This window comes from Mixophyes fleayi, chromosome 5 (assembly GCF_038048845.1).
Source record: "Mixophyes fleayi isolate aMixFle1 chromosome 5, aMixFle1.hap1, whole genome shotgun sequence".
Classification (NCBI taxonomy): Eukaryota; Metazoa; Chordata; class Amphibia; order Anura; family Limnodynastidae; genus Mixophyes; species Mixophyes fleayi.
In genome coordinates this window covers 59,469,347-59,494,443 of record NC_134406.1, presented here as the reverse complement: position 1 = coordinate 59,494,443, position 25,097 = coordinate 59,469,347, and the positions used below count along the sequence as shown (strand labels likewise).

The following is a 25,097-nucleotide window of genomic DNA, read 5'->3' as shown; positions in this document are numbered from 1 at the left end:
TATCACTTACAGTTGATCGTGGAAAATCCAGCAGTGATGAAATTTTACGAACCGTCTTAATGCAAAGGTGGCATCCTATCACAGTACCACGCTTGAAGTCACTGAGCTCTTCAGAACAAACCATTTTGTACCACAAATGTTTGCAAATTGAGACTGCATGGCTAGGTGCTTGATTTTATACACCTCTGGCAATGGGTCTGATTATTGAATTGAGGAACAATTCAATTCACTAATTAACAGGTATGGCCAAATACTTTTGTCCATATAGTGTATCTGTGTGCTACATGCAAAAGCAGCCAGTATTTTCCCTGCATGCACAACATTTACATTTGCACCACTTGTATTGCAACATGCTTTGTCCAAGTGCAAATTTGCTCCTAAGTCTACATGAGGCCCACTATATTCATAAATTCAGTGCTTGGTAAAAGTAAGAAAGAATTCCACCTTTGTTTGTGATATTATGGCCACTTGGAGCCCGTTGCACTGAATAATGTTATAAATTACATTTTGCCCTGTCTGAGAAAGTGATACATCTTATTTATGTTGGTACAAGTAAACAGATGAATAAGGTTCTTTGCTGACAGTAACTTATCCTTATATACAAAATTAGTCACTTGAGGCCTGTTACACTGAAGTGTAAGGGAGGTTTCATTTTGCCTTGTCTGAGAAAGTGATATGTAATTTCCATTCAAATTGATAAACGTACACATTCAAATAAATAAGGTTCCGTGCTCATAATAATTTATGCTTATATATTACGTTAGCACGCTGTATTTATATTTATTAATCAATGACTTATATACATTGACCTCTGATAGGACTCCTTTATGGTGGTGAGTTGTTTCTTTTGTGTTTGTGTGTTTTATAGCAGAAAAGTAGGAAAGTGTCATTTTAGTTGTGGTTATAAAGTGATAGGCGACTGGACTGGTTTGAAAGTTATACTATTGCATACTGCGCCTCTGTGGATTTCTCCATCTCCCCACTCACCTAGACGGATTTCTAGTTGCGGATGCGTTTCCCAAGAGCAGAGAGCGGGCATACATCTCAGACCCTCTATACTTGACAGTATGGATGATAAATGACGTCCATTATTCCCTGTTTCTTACAGATTGTAAGACTGAATCTAATCATTTTGTTTTATGTTTAAAGGTAGCCTTCTGTTTCTCAAAAACATATTTTAAGGGGGGAATTCAATTGGCCGCGTTACTCGTGAAAGTAACGCGGTCCATGCACTATTATCAATAGTACGGTAGTTTTAGCACGGATTACTGCAACGCAGCCAATTGAATTCCCCGCCAGAGAATTTAAAAACGATAACTAAATATATACAAAAGCAAAAATGAAAAGCAAGGTAGAAAAACAACAAAAGTGCAATATGTTCTACTAAAATTAACTATTGCCAACACTATTTTCTGTTTAAACTGCAAAAAGAGCTACCATTTATTGTAGCTCCTGCACCGTATAACAAGTACAAAAATAGCTGCACACAGCATGCAACATATTCTTAATTAGAGATGTCCTCTTTTTCTTCTTTTGTCACTGGAACTATAGATTGTAAGCTTTCGAGCAGGGTTCTCTTACCTCTCTGTCTGTATGTATTACCCAGTATTGTCTTATTAATGTTTGTTCCCAATTGTAAAGCGCTACGGAATTTGCTGGCGCTATATAAATAAATGTTGATGATGATGGAACGACTTTTTAAAATCCTGTCATTGATAGGGTCGTGACTTTTCATGGGGTTCTCAGTCAGCTGAAGCTTGCAACATATTTTCCAAACAGTGACATTTTTTAATCACAAAGAGGAGCACAATTTCTATCAGTATAGACAGGGGAGAAACTCTGCATTTCTAGGCCCAGTAGCAAAGTTTGGGATGGGGCCCGGTGATGCAGCTGTAGCCTACAGGACTCCCCTGTTCTGCTGTGTTAAAAGTAGAGCTAGTGTCTCTTTTGAGCATGGGCATCTGATGCATGTATTCACTGCACATACATCGCTCTAAAGAGAACTCTACTCTTTTCAGAGTGGTAGCATAGGGGAGTGATGTAGGGGCCCCAGGAGTGCAGTGGTTCTCCTCACCCTTCAGTGGTGCACTCCCATGCTTCACAAGTAAGAAACTGTTGACTGCTTCTCCTCCTTGCCAGTGGCCCATGTGGGGGCACTCTGGGCAGAATGACTAATAATATGTCACTCAATTCAGACACTCATCATCTCCCGCATTGACTATTGCAATTTCCTCCTCTTTTCTGAATCAGACTCTCACCTCTACTGCCTACAGCTAGATTGATTTTCCTTGCAAATCGTACTTCCTCTGTTGAACCACTCTGTCAGTCTCACACTGATTGTCTGCTTTTTACCGAGTCCAAAATAAAATACTTTTATAAACCTACAAGGACTTTAACACAACTGCACTGACATACATCTCCTCACTTGTCTAAAAATATCTTTCAACTCAACAACTCCATTCTGCACAAGATCTGCATCTCTTATCCACTCTCATTACATGCTCCCATTCCCATTTCTAGGACTTTTTACGAGCTGCACCCACTCTATGGAATTTTCTCCCTTGCGCAAAATTTTTTTCCTCTGGTCTACAAACCTTCAGGTATTCTCTGAAAACCCACCTCTTCAGGCAAGCTTATAATATTCCTCAACCACCCTCGTAACCTCACGAAGTTACCCTATTACCACCCTTTACACAATTCACCCAAGACAACAACCCTCTGATCCCCTGGCCAACATTGATGTGTGACTGGACCCTATAGCATACAAATCACTTTTTACCTTTGCACACCTGGATTTTGCCCTTGGGGCTGCGAGCAAAAAAACCTGCATTAAAATGACCATACTAACGGTAAATACTGTGCACTTTTACGTAGTAATGGTAATAGTACGCAGGCTGCGTTATTCCTAAAATAACACGGCAGAATTGAATTGGCCTCCTTGAGTGCCAAAATATTTGTTCTCCTGTCAGATTTGAAAATTGTTCTTGCACAGGTTTAAGCACTGTGTTTGGGTGTAGGTGGTATTAAGGGGACATTTATGTCCAGGGACACAATAATGTGTCCATGAAAAGAAGTTTCCTGTACCTACTTTGCTAATTTGCTTTAGTTTATTGATCTGAGATCTAAATTACCAAAAAGTGTAGCCGAGACATTGGTTTAATTTATATTCAGCACATGAGACAGAATAGAAGATTGTATAGAAGTAGTACCTAGGGGGAGCGACCAAAACTTGGCTTTTAATTTACTTTAAAATTGTTGGGGATTTAATCCAATTATCTTGTTTATTCTTTGAGTACCTGCATAGGATTAAATCGTATTCTATTTTTACTATACTGGCAAAAAACGACCAAGCTGCTAATCATTATGAATGAATGGTCCAAAGATTGAAGCCTTGTTATGCATGTGTCTGTGCTTGTGTTTTTAGTGCAGTGTGTGTTTTGTAGCAGCATGTATGTGTCCAGTGCAGCAGTCTAGATCACTCGTTTGGAGAATAAGTCCCCTTGTTTTTCCTCTCAAATATGCTGCCTCTGTGGCATATTACACAATATATCAATGAAGTGGGTAACGCTGTATTGCTGGGCCCCATAGCAATCTTTTGAGTGGGGGAGCGATGATGTCGGTCCATCCCCAAGAACCTGCTCTGCTCTTCTGACCATTCACAGGGGCCATTGCAAGCTTATAAAGACCCACTTGGACTTCTAGTTACTGCGCTTGTGCCGACGAAGACACATGGCCAGAAGAGCAGTGGTTGAAGGGTCAGTATCACTGTGCCCCCCTCAACTCCCGTCCCCATAGCCCATGCAATGGCTGTCTGTCCACCACAGGTTATCAACCCTTTGGAGAATTTCAGGAATATATATATTTATGACAACTTTTTACATTTGTTAAACAGTAGTATAGGTCAGCCAATAAAATTAGTTTACTGTAAAAAGTTGCCGTTGATATTGATGTGCCTCTTTGCTTTTATCCACAAAGCATGGTCATCGTTATCTTTGTTCTACATATATATATATATATATATATATATATATATATATATATATATATATATATGATAATAGAATAATCTATTATCCAATAGGCTTCTCTGAAACAAGTCTCTCGTCGCAACTGAAACTTATTCATAAATTATGTTTTTAGTGGAGGAATCTGAAATTGTTCTTAAAATGTCTTGGATGAAGACTATATTTTCCCTTATATTCAGTGAAAACTTAATAAAGCACAAAAAGAAATAAAAGTTTTGCATTAATAAAGAAAATAGACATTTTTATAATTAGTGTCTACTTTCTTCAGGCAGGATCACTTCCTATTTTTCTTTCAGTTCTGATTCAGTTGGAATAAAATGCTTAATACCAACTGAATTATGAGTATTCTTGAAAACTCACCATAAGAAGATAAGGCAGAAGTAGTAGAAACAACTGCAATATAAAATTGGAGAATATGGAATATAAACAAGGACAATTTTAAAGGCAAGTTAAGGTAAATTTAAATTCCCCTTCTTTTCTAAAATATCCTATTTATTGGATGTCCAATGGGCAAATCAATTCAGACTATTCTTAAATTCGGATGAATTTCAGAGAATTGTCATCAGTAGATTAATTTATGAATTGGTCACGGCACGCCAAACATTTACCAACAAAATAAGGCCCACTGGAGAATCGGGCCAATCAGAGCGTAGAGATGGTGACACCACCATCTCCTCTGTCACCCAACTCCACTGCTTGGGTGTCACCCTTGACTCCTCTCTCTCTTTTGCCCCCCACATTCATTCTCTTGCCAAAGCCTGTTGCTTCCAACTGCGCAACATCGCCCGCATCCGTCCCTTTCTCTCTCAGGAGGCCACCAAAACCATCATACACGCACTCATCATCTCTTGCCTGGATTACTGCAACCTCCTCCTCACCGGCCTCCCCCACTCCTGTCTCTCCCCCCTCCGCTCTATACTCAATGTGGCCGCAAGACTCATCTACCTCTCACGCCGCTCCTCCTCTGCCTCCCCTCTCTGCCTTGCCCTACACTGGCTCCCCTTCCCCTACAGAATTCTTTTCAAACTCCTCACCACCACTTACAAGGCTCTCTCCCACTCTACTGCCCCTTATATCTCTAACCTCCTCTCCATTCACACTCCCACCCGCTCCCTGCGCTCGGCCAATGACCGCCGCCTCTCCTCCACTCTGATCACCTCTTCCCATTCCAGAATCCAGGACTTTTCCCGTGCAGCCCCCCTTCACTGGAATGACCTCCCTCGCTCCATCCGCCTCTCTCCTACTCTGTGCTCCTTCAAACGTGCACTCAAAACTCACCTCTTTCTCAAAGCCTACCAACCATCCACTTAACCCCCATCTCCTCCACCCATTCTCCCCTCTCTCCCATTCCCTCAACTGGCTCCTCTTGTGCCTGGTCTGTTTAACCCTCCCTTAGGATGTAAGCTCGCATGAGCAGGGCCCTCTTCCCTCCTGTCTCCTTACCCGTTCTTCTGCTCCAAGTCTATTGCATCTGCCTGCCTGGAGTTTCTGAAGTATTGGTACTTTTGTTTATTGTTCTGTACTGTTATACCCTGTATAGTCTACTGTTTGTACTATGTGCAGCGCTGCGGAAACCTTGTGGTGCCTAACAAATAAATGATGATGATAATAATAATAATAATGTCACATGTATATAGGCTTTTATAAGGAGCTCACAGGTCCTTAGATGATCATTCTTCTGGGATAGTACTGGGGAAAAACATCTGTGGATGCTTTGTGGCTGTGACTATCAGTAGCCTGGACTTCCACTTGTGTGCTCACTACATTTGCTATACAGCTGTGTAAACAATACTGCAGCATTGCATCCCCGTAGTGGTGAGCAAAATAACAGCAAAGAAATGTACTTTTCACTGTAATGAATATAGCTGGGGTGACAAAGATCAATTTATTCTTCTTTGTGTGGTGTGGTTGGTCTAGGACTGGGGAACATCTAAAGCCAAATAATGTGTGGCAAATGGTGTAAAATTTGGTGGTCAAATGCAGAATGAGATGAATATTTAATGGAACATTATTGACAATTTCGATCACCTCTACCTGCCTGGTTTATCTCTTCCTTTCCGTTCTTACATATTTTACACAATCCGCTCAACTCAATTACTGCCGCAAAATGCAATTATTATTTATTATTATTATCGTAGATTTGCAAGGCGCCACAGTGCTCCGCAGCCCCATACTGTAGGGAAAACATTACATACATAAAACAGGGACATACAAGGTATACAAAATAACTGCAGACATGAAAACAAAGGGTATGAAGGACCCTGCTCATTAGAGAGCTTACATTCTAAGTGGAAGAGGGCACAGCTGAAGCAAGAGGAGTAAATGTGTTTCAGAGTGAAGATTGGGATAGTTGTAAGGGTGCATTAGTGTCAATAGTGTTATCGAAGATAAGGTCACCTCTAAAAAAAAAAGAGATGGGTTTTCAAAGAGCATCTAAAGATTTGAAGGCTAGGGAATTCCATAAGTGGGGAGCAGCACATGAGAAGTCTTGTAGGCGGGAGTGAGAGGTGGTTACCAGAGACGAGACAAGACGCAGGTCAGAGGTAGATCTAAGACGGTAGGAGGGAGAGTATTTTGATATGAGATTTGAGTTGTATGCAGGGGTAGTATTGTTGAGGACTTTGTAGGTAAGGGTGAGTAATTTGAATTTGATTCTGGAGGACACAGGGTGCCAGTGTAGGGGTTTGCAAAGTGGTGCAACAGATGTGGAGTGATGAGAGAGGAAGATCACTTTTGCAGCAGCATTTAGGATGAATTGAAGTGTGGATATATGGGCAGCAGGAATGCCAGATAGCAGGAGGTTGCAATAGTCAAGACGGGAAATGATGAGAGAATGGATAAGAGTTTTGGTAGAATGTCGAGTAAGAAAAGGGCGTATTCTGGCAATGTTTTTAAGGTGGAGTCAACAGGACAGGAGAGAGTCTGGATGTGAGGAATAAAGCAGAGGGCGGAGTTAAGTGTGACAGCAAGGCAGCACGCTTGGGAGACTGAGGAAATTGTGGTGTTATTGACAGTGAGGGGGAGAATTGAGGGCAGGAGGGAAGATAATAAGCTCTGTTTTGGACATGTTGAGCTTTAGGTAGCATTGGGACATCCATGAAGAGATAGCATAAAGACAGTTGTTTACACAAGATAGTACAGAAGGAGAGTGGTCAGGGGAAGAGATATTGATTTGGGTGTCATCAGCTTAAAAGTGGTATTGGAGGCCGAATAAGTGAATTAGTGCTCCAAGAGAAGAGGTGTACAATAAAAAAAAAGTAAGTAAGTGAGAGTGGAGGGGAGGATGTGCCAGAGGTAGAAACACTAAAGGAGTGATTCGGTAGGTAGGAAGTGAACCAGGGAAGAACTGTGCCATGAAGGCCAATGGAGTGAGGGAGAAGAGAGTGATCAAGCGTATCAAAAGCAGCAGAGAGGTCCAGGAGAATGAGTATGGAGAAATTTTGCAGTAAGTAGATGATTGGTCACTTTTGTGAGAGCAGTTTCAATGGAATGTTGGGGGCAGAAGCCTGATTACAGAGAGTCAAGAATGGAATGAGAGGAGAGAAATTGAGACAGGCGTTTGTACACTAATCGCTCAAGTAGTTTGGAGACAAAAGGAAGGAGAGAAATATGGCGGTAGTTGGAGAGAGATGCTGGATCGAAAGATGGTTTCTTTAGAATAGGTGAGCTGAGCGCATGTTTAAAGGAGAATGGATATGTGCCAGTGGAGAGAGACAGGTTGAAGAGATGAGTTAAAGGTGGGCATGCAGTGGGGGAGAGGAAGTGGAGTAGTTGGGAGGGAATAGCGTTGAGTGGACAGGTTGTAGGGTGAGATGATAAGATGAGTGCAGAGTCTTCAGTTACTGTAGAGAATGAGTTAAGGGTGGATTGGGGAGTGTAGGTAAAGGTGGGTAGAGTGAGTGGAATTTGGCACGAGGAAATATCTTGTCGAATGTTGTCAACTTTGTCTTTGAAATAGGTGGCAAAATCATGGGCAGTGGGAGAGAAAGGAGGAACAGTTGCAGGTGGGCAGAGAAGTGAGTTGAAGGCGGCAAAGAGGCGATGTGGGTTAGACTGGGTGAATATTAGAGATTTGAAGAATGTTTGTTTGGCAATTAAAAAGGTAGTGCTGTAAGATAAAAGGATGCATTTATAGTGGAGGAAATCGGGATAGGAACCAGATTCCCTCCAGCGGCGCTCTGCAGTGCGGGAGCACTTTTGCAGGTAGCGGGTCTGTTTGTTGACCATGGCTGGGGTTTGGATCATCAGAGACCATATGTAGTATCTGGAGCTGCATTGTTTAGGGCTGAAGTGAGTGTTTTGTTATAGAAAGAGGCAGCCTGATTAGGACAGGACAATGCAGTCACTGGAGAAAATAGTTGTTTAATTATTTTCAAACTTACAAAACTTGCATAAGTTTAAAAAAGAGAATAAAGAGCCACACATTCCTGCAACTTATTGGCATAAAATGGCGACAACATACCTGAATTGCGCTAGTACTTCTACCTTATTATTAATATTATTATCACTATTTTATCCTCTGGAACATAAGCAGAAGAAGCCACAATGTTCAAGACCTGCCACTGAATTGCTGTTGTGCCTTTGATAGGTGTAACATTACGTTGATTTGGAATAAAGAAATATTCTGCAACAAGTACAAACTAGATTTCATGCAAATTCAAATTTGACAGACCCATGCCAAAGAAAGATTTTGTTTTGTAGACTGAGATTTTAAAATGTGATCCAATCTGATATAGGGTGATGAGAGTGCATGCTTTTAGGTGTGTTGCTCATTTTGTGGAAGGGAACACAGACATTTGCACTCACTTGAATTTTGAACACTATGTGAAGTGGATCGCAATTCGCAGATTGAGAATGCCGAATCTGTATAAATGACTGAATTGCCAGTAGAAATCGGGATTTGCAGAATTCGGTACACTTTGCAAACTTGTGTGTCCGTTCTGGCAAATGTATGAGGTTTCATATATCGCTAGCGGTTTTATAAAATGACAATTGACACATTGTTTTTTTTGCACCTTACTTTACTTACATTATCACTGTTTATCTGCATTATGTATATTTCTTTACTAATAAAATGTATGTTTGCATTATGCTTGAATTAAAGCACAGATTGAATTATCCATAATGCATTTTTAAAATATCATGTAAAATAATGAACATTGCAATTTATTTCATATTTAGTGCATTGTTCTGATGTTTCTTGTATTTAGTCAGTGCCTGCGCTACCACTAGGTGAAGCTAGGCAGTGGCCTAGGACACAAGGTTTAAGGGGTGACTAAAACAATGAGTGACATCATTTATTCATTTCTGTAGCCATGTCTACACACTGAGCAGCGGCCAATGACATGGAAGGACAGCAGCCAGCAGCTTGTGACGTGGGAAGTTGCTGGCTGCTGCTATTCCATATCTGAGGTACTCTGGGGTTTGGTACAGGCCTTTGATGTCACCAGCACCAGGCTCCCAGTCTGACAGATAGACAGAAGATGTTACCCCTTCACTCCGCACAAGGTAAGATGCAGAGGGTGGAGTAACGACTAATGGGCATTCTTGCACCAGCACTGGATTTCCAACTTTTCACTAACATTTCCATCTGATAGCTCCATTCCTACTATCATTGCTTCCACGACACCTGATTCTCCTCTGTCTGTCACCCCTCACTTTCATGCAGTCTCTCACATCTGCCCCAGACACTGCTAAAATGCTAAAACCCTTAACTAACCATCCTACCTATCACTCTATGCAGCTGCTGCTTACTAACCACTTTACTAATGTGCCAACTCTCTGCCAGTCACTGCTTTGACCTCCTGCTTCCTCCAGGGTTTTATTCTAAATATTGGCCCTTATTTGCAAAGTCTCTAACAATCCTGGACTTGTCTATCTCTCTGCCCTTGTCTTCATGTATCATCCCATTTGTACTCTCTGATGTACCAAAGACTTGCACCTTTCATCACCCTTAATAATGTACTCCACATGACAGGCTTTGTTGCCAAACTGAATTAAATCAAGTCAGTTTTTAAAACTCAGCTAGGTGGTAACAGTCTATAGGCCTGCCACAGAGGAAAGTGATGGAGTGCAGGTTTTATCTAGTAGTAGCATAATGGGTACGCTCTTATGGCTATACTAAGAGTTGCACAGCATAACGATCATCTAACTGGCACACCTAAGGGAGTCTGATGAGAAGCTCCTTCTTCTGCATACTGGAGAGGCCTATACAGTAGGTGCCAACATTAGGTTTCCTAGCAATGGAACCTAGTTAGGAGAGGCCAGAAAATTTAAAATAACCCTTGTTTCAAAGAAGGGAGTTTCCTTTTTCAAGCAAGGTGTTTGAGCAAGGAGATCCTAAGATCTACTATGATATCAAAATAAGCCTTAGCCTATGATAATAGCTGCATGGCAATAAAAATGCCCATATATGTATACAAAACAAAAAGACAGTAGTTGTCAGCGCTTACCCTTAACAATACATATCTGTGTATATCTAGCAAAACAAAAGCAAGAGGCATTAGTTAATGCTTTGATCAAAACATTTAGGCCTGCATCCCCGTGTCAAGGACATTTTAGTGTATGCAGGTCCTATACTGACCTATATGCTTCAAACACCATTAAAATGCAGTTTAAATTAGATGCACTCACCTGCCAGGTATAAGGACTTACATTTTGTCTCAAAATATTGCCTTAAGTTGTCTTAGCAGCTGTCCATCAAGCCTATTTAAGGCTGATTTGGGTGTAGCTCACAAGCCAGCCCTTGTTAGATGTAAGGACATATGTCCGGGAGGTGAGTGCCTTAGATATTAAGTGCCTTTTAATGGTGTTTCAAGCATATAGGCCAGTGTAGGATGCTGGGAAGCAGGCTTAAATATTTTGATCAAAAAATGAACTAATAGATCATGTTTTCATTTTCCTAGATACAAACAGATATGCAGTGTTAAGGATAAGCGCTGACAACTGTCTTTTTATTTTGTATACTATTATGATATCAATTCAAAAAATGGGCAAATAAAAATATACTGATCTTGTACCTTGTGCACTATACAGTGTATAAAATTAAGAATACAGTCCCTATAATCTATTGTCCCTAAAGAGAACATAACATATCAGTGAGCACTGGTTTCAAATGTTCTGATTCGCCCTCTGATTGAGCCACAGATTGCGCTATGCTTATTCCTGGCCCTGCTGCAAAACAGAATGAGTACAAACTAGTAGCACTTATTGTCAGGAAACTGAAATAAAGTTTGCTATTAAAATGTATGATTTATATATCAACAACACATGTATCCAATTCACTGTAATGGCTGCACAGTAGCAATTTATATCAATTCTCAATTTCTCACATTATTTACAGCAATCTCAAAGTACAGCACTCATCACTCTCGCTGATTTACTGCAAATCTCACCAATTGTTCTGCTCTTTTCAGTTAATCTTTAAAGGTCTAGGGCAAACTTGCATTATGTCCTCTGACTGATTGAGCAACATTGCTTTTATTCAAATGAACTTACAGACACTGCAGCTTCAATGCAATATAGGTGCACATTTTTGTTTTTTGCCTTTTTTTTATAAACTGATATAACATAAAAAAATAGGACATAGCCGTATTTTGCATGAAATTCCTCTGCGCATGCCGAGAAATGAACAATATGCAAGAGAACACAACTGTACGCAATTCATCTTCGTGCGCACAGGATAAATACACCAGCCTAGCAGAGCCTAGCAGAGCCATCTTAACAACATTATGGGCCCCCGGGCAAAGCAGTGCACCAGAGCCACTACATATATATGTGTGTATGTATATATATAGAGAGAGAGAGAAAGATATAGATATAGATATATAGAGATAGAGATAGATAGATGTACTTGCTCAGTGACCCTTGAAGGTTTTTTTTGCAGGTTTTTTTTTCTTCAGGATAATTTATTCTAATTAAGAGCCCTGCCTATGGGGCCCCCTTGTCCATGGGGCCCCCGGGCACCTGCCCATCGTGCCCAATGGAAAAGATGGCTCTGCAGCCTAGGATTTAATGGGCATAACGGGGAGGAGACTGCATATAATATGCACGTAGTCAACGTGAATAGCTATTTTTTTCAGTGTGTTCTGCTGGGACTTTCTATTTCACATAAGTATTGTACTTATCTTGCAGTGTATTGTCTGTCAGAGCAGATTGGCTCTAGACCCCCACTCAACAAGAGATGTTTCTTCCGATCCACTTGTAGTTGTATTGGGAGTGCATATGCCTGATTTATGTGTGCTTAAAAAAACAAACACACACACAATACGTTTATTTTGTATATGTCATATACGGCGCTGCAGACCCTTTGTCGAGATATATGTACATTCTCTGTATCTGCATATGATAAATATCATTCAGTTTTGATAACAATTAGGACAATATTTGTGTTTTCCTTCTATAATCCTTGTAGACTACTATTCAGTGTACAAAACACTACTTCAATACAGTGTTAGTGCAACTAAACTATCATGACAGTAGCCATATAAGAGTCATTTGTCCTCTAACTGTGCATTGGGCTTTCATTATACCCCATTTCCACCCTTTTCCTGCTGTGATCAATCATTTCACAATTTCCTGTAGAATACTCCAACAGCAATGTACTGATTAACTGTAACTTGTAGAAATTGTCACCTTAGCAGCAGTCAATTTAAAGTAGACTGAAGTCAGAATATACAATGGTAGGCTTGTATAAATCATTACGCTAAACAAAAACTAGACAACAATGTATTCGGAAATCAAGAAAAGCTTCATGAATTTATTAACAAATGAAGATGTTTGAGATGTGGATATACAGGTTTGATAAGCATGTTTTCTATGTTCGCCATTCTATTGAGAATTAGTGGCTGATTAAAATGGCTTTCAGCTATGGCACATCCAACATACTTGCCAGGGGCAGGCTGGGCTGGGGGGCCAGTCCCATAGTGGGCTACCTTGGGCTGGGTCACTGGGCCACCTGCATTTTTTATCCTTTAAAATATTCCTAATAGGCTGCTGAGTCGAGTCCTGCCCCCCGGGCTAAAATTTGCCAGCTCTCCACTGATACTTGCCCACTCTCTCGGAATGTCTGGGAAATGGGGGAAGGGGGGTGACATCGTTCACCCTGTCCTCCTCTGTCCTTATACTTCAGGGAAAGAATAAAAAGTTGGTAAGTATGAGTGTAGGCTTATGTATGCAATACTCGGAGTTGAAAATGGATCCAGGTCTGTATGGGTAGCAGATGTGTTTACTTGACAACAGATGTACCCCTCAGACACCCAACTTGCAAACATATACAAAAACATTTTATTTTATATGTTATGAATGCAATTACTCTGAGGCATCATTTAAACTTGAATAACCTAGCTAAAGCACAAATTGGCTATTAAAGCCTCCATACGAATCTGCAAATCAATTGCAAACCTCTAATTACAAACAGTTCGTTAGTTTGGCTGTTCATCATTATCTGCTACTTACACCTGCCCCTGACCACTCACAAATAAAACATCTGCAACTACAACCCAGCTTGAATCCATACTAAGCTGCTCAAACATGCTCGTACTATCTACGTTAGAACACCCCTCCCTGTCACGCTGGTTCACGTGTAAGGAGATGTAAGTACCAAAAAGTCGCAGGTCTGAATAGCCACGAAGTGTGTAATTCACTTTTTGAGCATGCGCAAGATATGCTATGTAAATGGCAATACATCTCACTCTGACTTTTTGTAAAAAAAATATGTTTGCCCTATTTCAATTACCTGTGGTGGTCAGGTGTTTCTAACATTTGTACACGTAACATATGCTATGTCAGTTTTTTATCCAGTGTTTTCCCCCACTATCATCATTTATATAGCGCCACTGATTCCGCAGCGCTGTACAGAGAACTCCCTCACATCAGTCCCTGCCCCATTGGAGCTTACAGTCTAAATTCCCTAACATACACACACACACACAGAGAAAGACTAGGGTCAATTTTGATAGAAGCCAATTAACCTACCAGTATGTTTTTGCAGTGTGGGAGGAAACCGGAGCACCCGGAGGAAACCCACGCAAACACGGGGAGAACATACAAACGCCACACAGATAGGGCCATGGTCGGGAATTGAACTCATGACCCCAGTGCTGTGAGGCAGAAGTGCTAACTGCTTAGCCACCATGCTGCCCACACTATTTTTTACCTGCTTAAAATATTATGCTTTCAAGACAAACAGACAATAGAAGAATTAACGTACAATTTTCTGTGCATTCAGTATATGGTATATAGTACATTATCTCCCACTCTGAAAAAGTTTATCATGACAGCCTAAGTTAAGCTAAAACTTATCTTGTAAACCTGACTAGTATAGACTCCTTTATAATAATTTCTCCATTAAGGTCCCTTAACAAGGTGTATAGCATGCAAAAACAAAAACAATCTTTTCTATGCATCTTGCATTCATAATTACATCTTGCACTTGTATTGCAACTTTTTGGGACACTGCTTGCTGCAATTGCATGCTTTCAAAGCATGTGCGTAGAGAGGCTGCCATTCCCGAGCAAGCTCTGCACTGATGGTGCCCTGGTCCTGCAGCTGAATCAACTTTAGGAGATGGTCCTACCGTTTGCTGGACGTTCTTGTGTGCCCTGTAGCCTTCTTCACAGCAACTGAACCTCTCTCCTTGAAGTTCTTTGTGATCCAATAAATGGTTGATATAGGTGCAATGTTTTAGCTGCAATATCCTTGCCTGTGAAGCCCTTTTTGTGCAAAGCAATGATGACTGCATGTGTTTCCTTGCAGTCAACCATGGTTAACAGAGAAAGAACAATGATTTCAAGCACCACCCTGCTTTCATTCTGTTATTCTAACTCAATCAGCATGACAGAGTGATCTCCAGCCTTGTCCTCGTCAACACTCTCACCTGTGTTAACGAGAGAATCACTGACCTGATGTCAGCTAGTCCTTTTGTGGCAAGACTAAAATGCAGTGGAAGCGTTGTTTTTGGGATAAAGTTCATTGTCATGGCAAAGAGGGACTTTGAAATTAATTGCAATTCATCTGATCACTATCCATGGCATTCTGGAGTATATGCAAATTTCCATTATAAAAACTGAGGCAGCAGACTTTGTGAAAAAGAATATTTGTGTCATTCTCAAAACTTTTGCCCATGACTGTAGAAATCTCAATGAAATGAATAGGTCATTGACATGAATAGTTCTCCACAGCATTGTTAATTGTTTTTTCCCCAAATAGTAGAGATTAAATTAGTCTTTATTGATATTGGATCATAGCAGGAAGTCTCCAGGTTTCCCTTCACTGTCACCCAATCACATTGCAAGCAGTGTGGGAAACTGCTTCCAACTGCCTGAGAGACTAATGACACTCAATTTGTCCTTCTGTCATTCTGCAGTGGGGCTCCAAGTGAGCATCTCTAGCAGACCTCAGGAGTGTTGTTCCCTTGTTTTATTTGGGACCAACCTACCCTGTGTAATCCAGGACTAGATGAGGGAGCAAACTGCCTGATTTTTAAAATGATTTACTTTTTACAAGAGCTTAAAATTAATTTTAAAGGAATTTCTACATGTAGCACACATGGGGAACCCAGTGACATTAATGGGCTATTTAAATGATTAGGAAAAGCTCTGTACTGATTGCATTATTGACACATAGCCAGATGTGTCAAGTGCATATGAACTGCAAGTCAAACACTTATTTGGACAAACGTGCAAATGCATAGCATTTATATATGGCTTGCACTTGAATTGTTTATGCATATGCAACACCAGTTAATAAGGGGTCTTTTAGCGCTTATATGGAGTTTAAGTATGTGTTTAATTTGTTTGGGTTGAGGTCCACTTTAAAGGACTACTAACCCTAAAATACACATTAATTTATATAATAAAGCTATGAATAACATGTGCAGATATATATAAAACTTTCAAAAACTTATCAGACCTCAAGATGATTAAAATAAAATGGTGTCTTCCTTTCCCTAATTCCATTGAAGAACATTAAAGCCAGTCACCTTAAGCTGAAAAAAATTGCTAATAGCAGTGAACAGTAACTACAATGGGAAATATTTCAAGTTCTGAGTACGTGTGGGAAGTTGTGTATTTGTGATTGCCAGTAATAGATCTTTTATATAAGGTTGTTTCCTTATTTGTCATTGCGTCTCCTTGATCACAAGACAAACCGTAGCAACAGCTCCACCACCCTCATTCATAGGTAAAGTGACTCGAAAGTTAAAATGTCCCAGAAACCACATGCAATTCCATATAAAATACCTTCTCTGGGAATATAGACTTTCTACACACACAAATTGCAATGTATCTAAATGTTGCAGCATTCTAAAACCAATACTTGATCGTCTGTTCACAATTTATTGAAATCTTGAAGTATTTGAGGCAAATTCCAGAGGGTCTAAAGCTCTACCTTTAAAATTCCCACCTGTGATTATCTGCCTGAATCTTCATCACTTTATAAACACGTACATTAAGCATAAGCAGTTTATCTCAGCAGTTAAGATTGTCTGAGGTGATCATCCTATTTCATTTTAAAGCGTTTTACCTCAGCTCAATTTTACCCAAGTGCTTGCGGTACATTTTATCTCTCTTTTCACAAATCATTTCTCTCTGTAATTGACACTAAGTAATTTGTAAATGGTACGTTATCACTTATCTCAACTCCGATCCTACTAGCTTGTATTAACTGTTCCTTTAAGTATACCAGTACATTTTCTCTCTGGAGGGAACTCCAAGGCAGTCAAGATTGTTAATGTAAACAGTAGCTAAGCAAATATCGCTATCTATTTTCAGAAGGAATGTTGTGTTAACATTTTTTTATATTTTTTTCCCCTTATCTAAGCTAGACCTTCCTGGTTAACGTGATTCCTGTGCTAGTGCCCTGGTGGGTGTTGCTACAGGCTTACTGAGTTATTTGGGGACATTACTCAAAAAATAGTTGCACAGTATGAGGACAAAAAAATGACAGACAAAATTATGACACCTAATGATAGTTTTCAGAAATGTCCCCTGAATTTTCCATCATAGCTGTTTCTTAAATGAGAGGGAGCAGACAGATTAAGCAGCACTCTATGTTATAAAACAGCAATGAGTTTTTGTGTGTAACCACTTCAACAATTCTTCAGATAAAGTAGCGCACCAAAGGATACGTATTCCAGAAATGGAATAAATCGGTGAGTTGTGCTGGAGAGAAAGGTAACTTACTCAGGGGCTTATTAGATAGAGGGGGTCACGGTGCACAAATGTGCAGATTGTGGTGTTTTTCTAGTGCGTTAAAGAAAATGACAGCAAATGTCTGGAAACCGGATATTGGTTACAGTCATTATTTTGTACGTAGTATTGTGTTCTTAAATTAGACAAATAGTTTTCAACACACCATAAAACAGAATGCATACAATGCATAGCATACTGCACAATACAGCAACAGAGTAAATACATGTGTGGTATGGCAAAATGGATATATTAGTGTGCACAGTAAGATAAAAAATATATATACTGTATGTACAAGACCCCATTGCCCTGCGTGTTATACAGCACCATTTCCACAGATGCCATGTAAAGTGGTCATATGCAGTTCCATTCCTAGCATAATAACCCAATGCCACCTGCATACACCTCTATCCGTCACTGCCACACATAGCAGCCTCATGCCCACCATATACAGACCCATGCACAGACTCCATACCTGGCACATACAGTTCCATGCCCAGAATAATAGGCTCATGACCACAGCATCACCACCTACATACCCACCATATCCGCCACAATATTCACATGCAGCCACCATGCCCTCACTGTTGGGACTCTGGTGCTTCTGCTCAGGCATCAAGTACAGCCATAGAATCTAACAGCGACCTGCACTCTCAGTGACTAGTGAGCCAAGGATGCGTATTCTATAGTGAACTGATTGGCCGGAGTTAACTTTAGGAAGTGCAACCTTAGCTCTCTAACCAATGACAAAGCAGGTTGTATTATTTAAAATTGTTCCAAGCCATGTGCGAAACAGTAGGAATGTGTATTATAGTGCTGAAATATCTCTTCCTGGATACAGCACGGTGGCTTAGTGGTTAGCACTTCTGCCTCACAGCACTGGGGTCATGAGTTCGATTCCCGACCATGGCCTTATCTGTGTGGAGTTTGTATGTTCTCCCCATGTTTGCGTGGGTTTCCTCCGGGTGCTTCGATTTCCTCCCACACTCCAAAAACATACTGGTAGGTTAATTGGCTGCTATTAAATTGCCCTTAGTCTCTCTCTGTATGTGTTTGTGTATGTTAGGGTATTTAGATTGTAAGCTCCGATGGGGCAGGGGCTGATTTCAATGAGTTCTCTGTACAGCACTGCGGAATTAGTGGCGCTATATAAATAAATAGATGATGATGATGATGATGATGATGATTCAGAAGAAAGCTTGATACCAATATACCAATGTAAAACACCAGTAGCCCTGATTTCAAAGGAGGTGCCCCTTTATCATACAAGACAATTCAGATTAAATGGGGGTATGGTTGCTATGTACTGAATATTGTGCAATTTGTTTTATTGTTTTGATGGAGGTTGCATAATGCTAATTGAGTTAAATACTTAAAATATGAGATAATACATAAGTACATTTACCAATAATTGAAAATTATTGAATTAAATTAGCAAGACAGATTTCTAATACATTTAATATAATCGGATTTGTATGTATGTCATGTAAAAAAAATTACACAATTTTTATGCTAACTTGAACTTCAGTCTTGTAAGATGTAAGCTCATTTAAATAAAATATGGTATGCAATTTTAGAAATGAAAGTCAAAAGCTATTGCACTTAGAATGCCTGATATGGTAAAGATATGTTGTTTCCTAAAAGCCCTCTTACAAAACCATTAAAGGTCAATTATTTTGGATATCAAGTATTGGAGAAGTTTTAGTGAAAGATCAGATAAATCGTGTAGGAGGTGTATTGAAGCTGTACAACAGTCCGCTCTATAGGAGCTATAGCAGTAAAGTGGTTCCCATTCTCCCTTCCTGTTCTTTGTATAAAAGTTATTGGCAGCTACTTTAATGCAAAATAAGTGTCCAAAATGATATAATTCTCGGGAGAAATATGCCAATTCTACTGTAGAGTCTATGCCCAAAATATAGACTCTGCCTTCCCCCCTGGGTCGGTTCAATTGTAATGTTTTTGTGCTTGTTTTCTTTGGCTTTGCACTACATTAAGCCTGGCGGCCGAGAGGTTGGAAGAGGTTAAAACACAATCGGACCAGCCTGGGCTGGGCATGACAGTGTCATAGCTGATAGCACAATGATTGGTGCAATGGTCCTGGCCATTCATTAGAGTAGAGGGAGGTCTTCAAACTCCGGTAAAAGAAATGGCTAGAACTATCCACCAATCAAAGTGCAGGATGCTGTCACATGGCCTGTACAGTGTGCCTAGTCACAGCTAGGCACCCCAGTTAAGTCATTTAATTGGGTCATCCTCACAGATCTGGGGGTAAATGTATCAAGCTAAGAGTTTTCCGGCGGGTTTGAGAAACCAATCAGATTGTAGCTATCATTTATTTAGTACATTCTAACATTCAAACTCTCAGCTTGATACATTTACCAGGGGCGCACGCAGGATTCTCAGGGGGGAGTTCCCCCCCCCCCGACCCAAAAAGAAAAAAAACCCAAAACACGAGAGAGAGCTGCTGCGCATGCGCCCACGCATGCGCAGCAGCTCTGTTTTGGCAGCGCTGTCCTATACAGAAGCCGCGGCGCTGTCAAAGAAGCATCCGCGGCAGTGCTGTATACACTGCCGAGGACGCTTGTTTGACAGTGCCGCGGCTGCTGTATAGGACAGTGCCACTATGGTGGCCACTTAGTTAGCGCAGAGGGGGGGTTTCTGGAGACTCAGAAACCCCCCCTGTGTGCGCCACTGTTTACCCCCTAGGTCTACAGCTGTCCCTGACACTAGTATGCATCATAATGCATAAGACACAGCTCTCATTTTAATAATAGAGGACAAAACTGTAACAATTATTGGAACCCCCCCCCCCCCCCCACCATTCTGAGATTATATAAATTTCCACATTCCTATATGCGGCCAATACACCTGAATAAATATGTGGACCTGGGTTATCGCAGCAGCTGGTGGAACAAACCATGATAACTGTTCAACCATACATGCAGGGGCCTGTGCTGATGATACTTACTCTCCAGTAGTCCCAAATTGCAGAAAGGTGCATGGCCTCCAGGGGCAAACGCAGGAATTGTAGAGGGGGTTTTCCACACCATGCAGCCAGTGGGCGTGACCAGCATGCATGGGGGCGTGGCTATAATTTTAGACAGTGCTTGGCTTCTCTCCAACTCTTCCTATCCCCATAACATACATGGGCAATGCTGTGTGCACTACTGTTAGGTGCTCACAGCTCTATCTTTTCAAGCAGAGCTGTGTGAAGCGGGAGCAGGGTCCAGCCACCAAAATTATACAGTGTCCCAGGCTTGGAGGGGGGTTTCCAGGCACTAGGAACCCCCCATCCCCCCTTGGTTTGCCTATGGCCTCAGGGATTTGTGATTTGGCTTTGTGAATTGGTGATTAGGATTGTGGGTACGGTTGGGCAGATCAGGGAGGACATATTTTGTTCTCAACTTTTTTACCTCCAATGTTGGATGGTTTATGAGAAACTACTGAAATACACAGGGCTCATGGGAGGGTCTCCTGTTGTTTTGCTAGTTGATGGGATGGGTCATAGGGAAAAAATAGTTTTTGTAAGGATTTAAGTAATGTATGAATTGTGAATAATTTTGCAAACTCCCAGCTGTTTTTTGTTGTTGTTATAAAATTTCTTTTTATTCCATTTTCAATTTTAAAGTGTTTAACTGGCCAAAATAAAAACAACAAGCAAGTAAGCACGATACAACCATACAGTAAGAAACCACGTCTAGGATTACAATCTGTAACTCATATTTTTTCTAACTTTACTTTTTCCTTTCTAGAATTGGAAACGTTTCTCTCTGACGTCTTAAAAGCAGAAACGTTGTCAAAAAAGGCAAAAGAGAAGAAGGATACCCTAATAAAGAAAATAAAGGATATTAAACTGAAGTACGTATAAATAAATGTCAAGATTATAAAGAATAATCTCATTTACAATGGATGAATTTGTGAGCAAAGTCACATATATTCAATCTGAATGACCTTAAGAAGTAGAATAAATGATGACATATGCTCCAATCTAATTCATAACTACATACAGTATGTAGAGGAGGTTTGAGATTTTAACAACGTATTTCTTAGCGATGCTGTTATGTTATTGTTTTGTAGAAACCCAATCAAACACTGTAACAACATATCATCCAACTCCAACATAAATATTATTATTGGCTACAGCTCATTATCATGACTTCCAAATATGATAATTAATTCCAATCATCCATTATCTGCATGTCGACATTATCCAGTTTCTGACATTATTCATGACACATACAGATCAGATGTGCACACATATTGATTGACCTAATGCAAATTTTACAGTCCCGGCAAAATAGCCAAATATCATTTATGTAACATTTTATACATAAAAGGTGTCTCCTGAACAAACATGTCACTTCTGACAAATGAACACTTCAATATTGTTGTGAAACCAGGGTGTATCCTCCGTGCATTGTAACAAGCTACTAAACTTAAAAGACAAGTTGACCCAATACATTATGTAATTGTAATTGCATCAATATGTAAATCAAAATTGGATAGAAATCTATATGTAAAGCTTTTCTATGTGCTACCTGCTTTGTACAGCACAGCAGAATATGTTAGCAGCACATAAATAACAAAATGACAATGAAAATGTTAATGGAAGTAAAAACATCATTATGTCATAATGGAAGAAATTGGGGTATATTTAACAAGCTGTAAAGAGCCAAAATGCTGGAATCTTACACCACATTTTGCTATTTAACAAAGTGTTAACGCTGGAGAAATCAGAGATTTCTCTGTCCTTAACACCATTACCGGAGCTTAATAACCTCTATGAGAACAACAGCACTAATTAATTAATTACAATGGGATCTTGTTGAAGCCTCTCTGATTTTGCTCTTGTGAAAGAGCTTCCTCCATTCGTCGGCAGCGTTAGGCTGCCAGTGTACAGTATAAATGCTTTGCGGGGAAGGGGGTCTTTGCCAGGGGTCCCAGAGAAGCCCCGACATGGTAAATTTTGTGATTATAGGGAAATAAGGAACATACTTTTAAACAGGTCATAATTTTGCTCTGTTGTGTGGTTTGAATTCTGTCGGGAACAAATATCACAGCAGGATCTCCATACGGGGAACTTAAGGCCAAAATCCACCAGAGAAAGATACAAAATTCTGTAGCCAAATACCAGGTGAGGCTGCATAATATATTATTGGTGCAATATCAATAAACAATAATAGATAATAACTGAACATGAAAATTTCACCCATGCCTATTCCTTAGTAAAGACGTTTGAACTCCCAGCACTATTTAATAATGGACCAATACTTCTGTTTTTGTGAAATCAGTTCTAACATCTTTAATTTTTATTTCTATCAGAAAAATATTGTTGTAAAAGAAACTATAATCCTGTAAAAATCCTTCGCGTTTTCCGGTTTATTTCCCGACCTCCTACCAAAGCTTCACTGACAGCACGCCTTCGGGGTAGGGGGGGGGGGGGGGGGGCGGCATCAGCCAGCAAATTTTCCAGGAGTGTCATTGGTTTAAAATTCTGGATCTTTTAGAAAGTCAGTATGAAAAAGAGATGTGCAGAATAAAGACAGTTTACGTTAGAGATCTGCTCATTGTAATAAGGAATCTCACATTAAGGGCTCTTTATCAGTTGTAGTGATTTATAATAGCAATTGCATACTTCACTTTCCAAAAAGCTTGTAGACGCAAATAAAATACTGTTAAAATGCTGGAGGCTTAGGGGTCATTCCTAAAGTCCTGAGCTGTTTACATGACAGCTAGAAAATGTGCTAACACCATGTGACATGACCACAAAGACATACTTGCCAACCGTACAGATTGAAAATTTGGAACAAATTGTTCACATTGCTTATCTACCCAAACCACACTCGGATCTACTGAAATCACACCTGGATCAGCACAACCCATATTGAGAAAGAGTACGTCCTTTTACTGACTAGCCATTCCCTACAGAAAAACTGGACTATCCCATGATAGTCCACACTATTGGCAGGTATGGGAGGGCAATGTATGAAATGAGGGCAACCGAGCCTGGTCTCCAGAAACATCCGAGAGACTCTCGAATATGACACCCTCCCGGATCCCAACTTTTTTTTCCCTGTAAGGGCAGGTCTAATGATGCTAATCAAACAGCGTCCGTGATGACGTAATTCACGTTGTCACGACCCCTGCATTTGCCCTTTGTACCTCTCCTCCGGGATCTCCAGGAGGGTAGGGCCAAAATGTAGGCCTAGTATGGTGCAAAACACTGCCTACACTCTTGTCTGTCCATGAACTTAGGCTTTTTTTGGCATTAAAATCATTAATAAAATACAAAGGCTAAACACATGTACTAGTAACTGTATTTATGGTTACCCTATCCTGTTATATATGCATTGCCATTTCCTATAATGGCTTTTCCTCTTTTTACAGTTTTATTTTATAAGAATTCACAACAATGCCAATTGCTGGTTTAAGACTATGGGCCTGATTCATTAAGGATCTTAACTTAAGAAACTTCTTATTTTAGTCTCTTGGACAAAACCATGTAACAATGCAAGGGGTGCAAATTAGTATTCTGTTTTGCACATAAGTTAAATACTGACTGTTTTTTTTCATGTAGCACACAAATACTTGATAGCTTATTTGTACACTGAAATTTAAAGTTGATATTTGTGTGCTACATGAAAAAACAGTCAATATTTAACTTATGTGCAAAACCGAATACTAATTTGCACCCCTTGCATTGTAACATGTTTTTTTGTCCAGGAGACTGAAATAAGAAGTTTCTTAAATTAAGATCCTTAATGAATCAGTCCCTATGACTGTAAAAGTGTATGAGTGTAAATTTAAAACTATATCTAATACTGACTAACGCTATAGACTACATTGTCAAATTCAGCAGAGATGACATCTCCAGGGCAAAACCTCTCAATTTTATTGCATAGTTACTATAATTATAGCATATACTCTGATTACATAATTCATCCGTTTTCCTAATTACCAGGAATACAATATGGTGATGTTAATTTATGTGTTTCTTTCTCTTTGTTTCTAGCTATCCACAGGAATTTCATGATAAAGGTAATGTTTTGTGACTTTAGAGCCCTATTATATTGTCTACTACTGCTGCAGGCATAAGGGAATGTAGGCTCCAGAGCAGAATACACATAAATGAAGATCATAGCACACCCTGCTGTCAGAGAGTGGAACAGCAGCTGACTGCTGAATTTTTTATTTTTTTTTAACTTCCTGCCTATGGCCATTAACCCTTAATGCACAGGTGACAATTTCTGCACAGCTATTTTATGGGCTTATCTGTGCACATACTGGGTCTCATTTAAAGTTAGGAGTAAATCCATATAGATGTGTAATTTTATACCTTGTTGTGCTGCAGGGTGGGGGCATATTTAAGATGCCTGGATAGATTTTGTGTGTACAGGTATTCCTCACTTAACAACCTACCCGTTTAATGACCACTCGGAGTTACGACCAGGTTCTCCCTGGGTCCTCATTGTTATAATTGCTGCTGTTTGTAGAGCTTTACTGTACACATGTTTATTTTCTGTTATGCAGTGTTATGTAATGTAAAGCAAACTAACAAAATACAGTTTTCTTTAGTCTATTTCTTCATTCAGAATCAATAAAAATGATTACAATACATGTAGGTGCATATAACAGTACTGTACTCACTTAGCGACCAATTCGCTTAACGACCTAGTCGTAGGAACGGAACTCGGTCGTTAAGTGAGGAATACCTGTACTCTTCTAGTTTTTCTGGGTGACAACTACGGTGGTGGTGGGGGTGACGCAGCAATTTGCATCATTTGGCCCTGCTACCTGTGGCATAAAGCTGATATTACGTCATTATGTTGTGGGGGCAGGTCCAAAATGACTCTAATCGCTGCAAATCAGGCCTGTCTTGGTCTTG

At 40.1% G+C, this 25,097-nt stretch overlaps 1 protein-coding gene across 1 annotated transcript in view; it reads left to right on the top strand.

Moving 5' to 3' along the window:
- The window catches only part of SKAP2 (src kinase associated phosphoprotein 2), a 221,013-nt gene that overhangs the window by 9,481 nt on the left and 186,435 nt on the right, over positions 1-25,097 (top strand). The window contains exons 2-3 of the mRNA XM_075212274.1: positions 20,965-21,070; positions 24,225-24,250. Coding sequence (XP_075068375.1) covers positions 20,965-21,070; positions 24,225-24,250 — 132 coding nt within the window. The remainder of the gene's footprint in view (positions 1-20,964; positions 21,071-24,224; positions 24,251-25,097) is intronic.